The sequence below is a fragment of the Rhincodon typus genome, chromosome 49 (assembly GCF_021869965.1).
Source record: "Rhincodon typus isolate 14 chromosome 49, sRhiTyp1.1, whole genome shotgun sequence".
NCBI lineage: Eukaryota > Metazoa > Chordata > Chondrichthyes > Orectolobiformes > Rhincodontidae > Rhincodon > Rhincodon typus.
The window spans coordinates 3,943,945-3,947,956 of NC_063380.1; the positions used below are offsets into that span (position 1 = coordinate 3,943,945).

General features: G+C 55.1%; 1 protein-coding gene across 1 annotated transcript in view; it reads left to right on the top strand.

Annotated features, from left to right (window-relative positions):
* LOC125488088 (serine/threonine-protein kinase 36-like) overlaps positions 1 to 4,012 on the top strand; it is a 31,023-nt gene that overhangs the window by 577 nt on the left and 26,434 nt on the right. Inside the window, exons 2-5 of the mRNA XM_048620912.1 lie at positions 387 to 527; positions 1,521 to 1,598; positions 1,997 to 2,127; positions 3,588 to 3,837. Coding sequence (XP_048476869.1) covers positions 387 to 527; positions 1,521 to 1,598; positions 1,997 to 2,127; positions 3,588 to 3,837 — 600 coding nt within the window. The remainder of the gene's footprint in view (positions 1 to 386; positions 528 to 1,520; positions 1,599 to 1,996; positions 2,128 to 3,587; positions 3,838 to 4,012) is intronic.

Consider the following 4,012-nt stretch of genomic DNA (forward strand, 5'->3'; position numbering starts at 1 on the left):
CACCTCCTCCCACCCCTTCTCTCGCACCCCCCCCGTTTGCCCCCTCTCTCTCTTTCCCTTGCTCTCTTCCCCCTCCTTTCCCGCATTCTCTTTTCCCCATCACTCTCTTCCCCCTCCTGCCCCCCTCGTTCCCTCCTTACTCATTCCCCCCTCACCCATCCTCCCATCTCCCCCACCCCACTTCTCCCCCCTTCTATGCTCTCTCTGTCTCTCTCTCTCTCTCACCCCTCCACCCTCCACTCTCAACCCCTCCTACCCCCGTGTCTTTCTCTCTCTCCACACCCCCCAACCTTACCCTCCCCCCATTTCTCTCTGTCTCTCCCTGTGACTGACCCCCTCTCTGTCTCTTTTTCACCAACCCGCCCCTCCCCCCCAATCCTGTGCAGGTCGTGGCCCTGAAGTTCATCCCGAAGACGGGCCGCTCAGAGAAGGAGCTGAGGAGCCTGCGCCGTGAGATGGAGATCATGCAGGGCCTGCGCCACCCCAACATCGTGCAGATGCTGGATAGCCTGGAGACAGACAATGAGGTGGCTGATCGCTCACTCCCTCCCCACTCCCACTACCACACCACCACCACACACACACCCCGCCCCCCCAACTCCTGGGAAGGCTCCGACACCTCCCTCTCCACCCGCCAGTGTCTGAACCAGCCCTCTCGGGGCAGAACATCTAGACCCAATAGCTGCAGCAAGCCGTCTGCATTGACCTCTGGTTCCTGATCGACAGGAGTCACTGGCTGTGCCCGGCGTTTGTCACCCTGTTCCCTAATGCCACCCCCCACCTCCAACCCTGGAGATGGTTGGGATGGGAGTGAGCCGCCTTCTAGAAGCACTGCAGCCCACTCCGTTTGCGTGGCGCACGGACACAGTTTCCCCAGGGAGGGAGTTCCAGGGCTTTGACCCTGAAGGAACAGTCCATGTTGTTCCCTGACAACAAGGTGCAGAGCTGGATGAACACAGCAGGCCAAGCAGCATCATAGGAAAAGGAAGGCTGACGTTTCGGGCTGTCAGGGTGTGGGGAGGGTCACGGAAGGGAAATTGTGGGGGAGGGTGGTCCCAGCCACCCAGCCACCTGCATCTACTGCCCCTCTAAGGGGTAAAAGGTGGTGGGTTCAGTACCTGTTGACGGTGGGCGAGTTGCTGCAGAGCATCTCGTAGACGGTACACACTGTGGTGGGAGGGAGGGAGGGAGGGGGGGAGGGGGTGGGGTGGGTGGGGGGGGGGTGTCAGCATCTTGATGGAGTTGGGGGAGAGGAGCTGCTTTGTCCCTGGACGGTGACAAGCTTCTTGAGTGTTGTTGGAGCTGCCCCCCTCAACTTCAGTCCAGGGCAAGGCGGGAGTATTCCCTCACCCTCCTGCCTTGTGCCTTGTGGATGGTGGGACAGGCTTTGGTGGGTGGGGGGAGGTTGCAGGATGGGAGGAGTCAGGAGGGGAAGGTTGGGGAAATGAAATGGCACCCAAGGTAGCATTTCAAGAGTGTATCTCTTTAGAGTTTAGTCTGGCATCTTTTTATGTTTGCAGGTGGTGGTCGTGACAGAGTTTGCAGAAGGGGAGCTGTTCCAGATCCTGGAGGATGACGGAAATCTGCCCGAGGAGCAGGTATATCAGTCGGTTCCCCTTCCTCCCTCTCACCCACTCCCTCATAATCGAGAATCACTCGCATCTAAACCACTTAAGGGGCTCAGAGGTCAGGGCGTGATTTGTACTGTGCCATTTCTACTCTGAGGGAGCTCCGCGCCGTTGGAGTTCAGGGCCGAGGGAGCTCCGCACTGAGGGAGCGCCGCACTGTCGGAGGGCCGGCGCTGAGGGAGCGCCGCACTGTCGGAGGGCCGGCGCTGAGGGAGCGCCGCACTGTGCCGTTGGAGGGTTGGCGCTGAAGGAGGTATGGTGGGGGCGTAGTATGAGGACTGTGGCGTGTTAGGGTTTGGGGAATTGCCTGTGGATTGCATTGCAAATCCTGTGGCCCCCCTCAGTGACTCAGACCGTCTCCCTTACAGGTCCGTGATATTGCCTGTCAGCTTGTCTCGGCTCTGTACTACCTGCACTCACACCGGATCCTGCACCGTGACATGAAACCGCAGAACATCCTGCTCGGAAAAGGAGGAGTCCTCAAACTCTGCGACTTTGGGTAGGGCCGAACCTGAGCTAACATTGTGCAGCCTTTATCCGGGATTGCGACAGGCGGGACTTTAGCCTGTGGGCTGTTGTCCATAAGTGGAGCCCATTCCCCCTCTCCCATTTCTGTCCTCCCTGTCTCTGTAAGTGGCAAGCTGTCATATATATCTGCCACCATTGTAGGCGATCTGGCAATATCAGAGAGTGTCATGGGGGAGCTATTGTTCAGATGGCATGGGCTGCCATATAGAAACATCTATGTGACTAATCAACATGTCCACCTTATAAACAGAACTTTAATGTACAGCGTATTTGATAGACTGCACAGGAACGCAAGGGATGTCACATATTGGCCTATAACGCACAGGGTGTCACAGAGCAAGAGAAACAGGGAATAAAATGCACAGAGGGAGAAGGAGAGAGAGAACAGAGGGGGACACGGGGGAGACGGAGAGAGAGGGGACAGAGTTTGGGGGGAGAAACATAGTGGGGTTAGACACAGAGGTGGAGGGAGACACACAGAGTGTCTCCTTGTTAACATTTGAGGTTAACATTTCCAGGAAGTGTGAATGTATATTAAGGACTGTAACGCTTCCTGTGTTCTGTATGTGGATCTGAAACGCAGTGTTTTGTACTTACTGAATTGTATACTGAGTGTGGGGGATTCCTATAAAAGGATCAGTAATGCATGGTGTGTTTTACATTCAGGACAATAGTGCTGAGGAGGTAGTAATGGATGGGTGCTGTCCATAGATATACTGTGATGTGTGTATACTGGGCTTTAACAAACAGCTGCTGTCTGTAATTGGACTGTATACTTGACTGGAACGCACAGTCTACTGTAGTAAACACACTCCACACTGTGGAAATGCATTATTTTTGTGATAGGGGTTTTAAAGGGAGTTTTATTCTGAATTTAGTTTGTGCTGCTCCTTCCCCACTTTGTCCCTGCCTCTCTGTGTCTCCCCCCTCTCTCTGTGTCACCCCTTCTCTCTCTCCATGTCTGCCCCCTGCTCCATGTCTCCCTCCTCCATGTTGCCCCCCGACTTCTGTGTCTAAACCCCCTCCGTGTCTCTGCCCCCCCCCGTGTATCCCCTCTCTCTCTCCATGTCTCCCCCCGTCTCCCCCTCTGTTCTCTCTCTCTCTCCCTCTCGCTCTCTGTTTCTCTTGCTCACTCGCCCACTCTCTGTCTTGCTTTCTCTTTCTCTCCTTGTCTCTGTCTGTCTCTCTCTCTGGCCCTCTGTCTCACTCCCTTTCTCTCTCTCACTGTATCTCTATCTCTCTCTCTCTCTCTGTCTCTGTCTGTGCATTTTGCTCTCTGTTTCTCTTGCTCATTCGCTCTCTATCTCTCTCCTCACTGTCTCTTTATCTTGTTGTTTCTATCTGTCTCTCCCTTTCTCACTATCTCACTCTATTTGTGTCTCTCTCTGTCTCTAAGACCCTCCCCCACCCTCTCTCTCTCCATGCATGCAGTTTTGCCCGGGCCATGAGCCTGCAGACACTGGTATTGACCTCGATCAAGGGGACACCCCTGTACATGTCCCCAGAGCTGGTGGAGGAGAAGCCGTATGATCACACTGCTGACCTGTGGTCACTGGGTTGCATCCTGTACGAACTCTACGTGGGCACACCTCCTTTCTACACCAATAGCATCTTCCAGCTGGTCAGCATCATCATTAAGGACCCCGTCAAATGGCCCAAAGGCATCAGCCCCCAGTTCAAGGTAGGTTCCCTGTGTGTAGTGGAAGTGAGGGAGAGTGTACACGGGGCTGTGGGAAGAGTCAGTGATGGGGGAGAGTGCACATGGGGCTGTGGTGGACAATTAAATATTGGGGGAACCGTACTTACTGAGGGAGCTGTACTTACTGAGAGAGCGCCGCACTGTCAGGGGGGGAGCT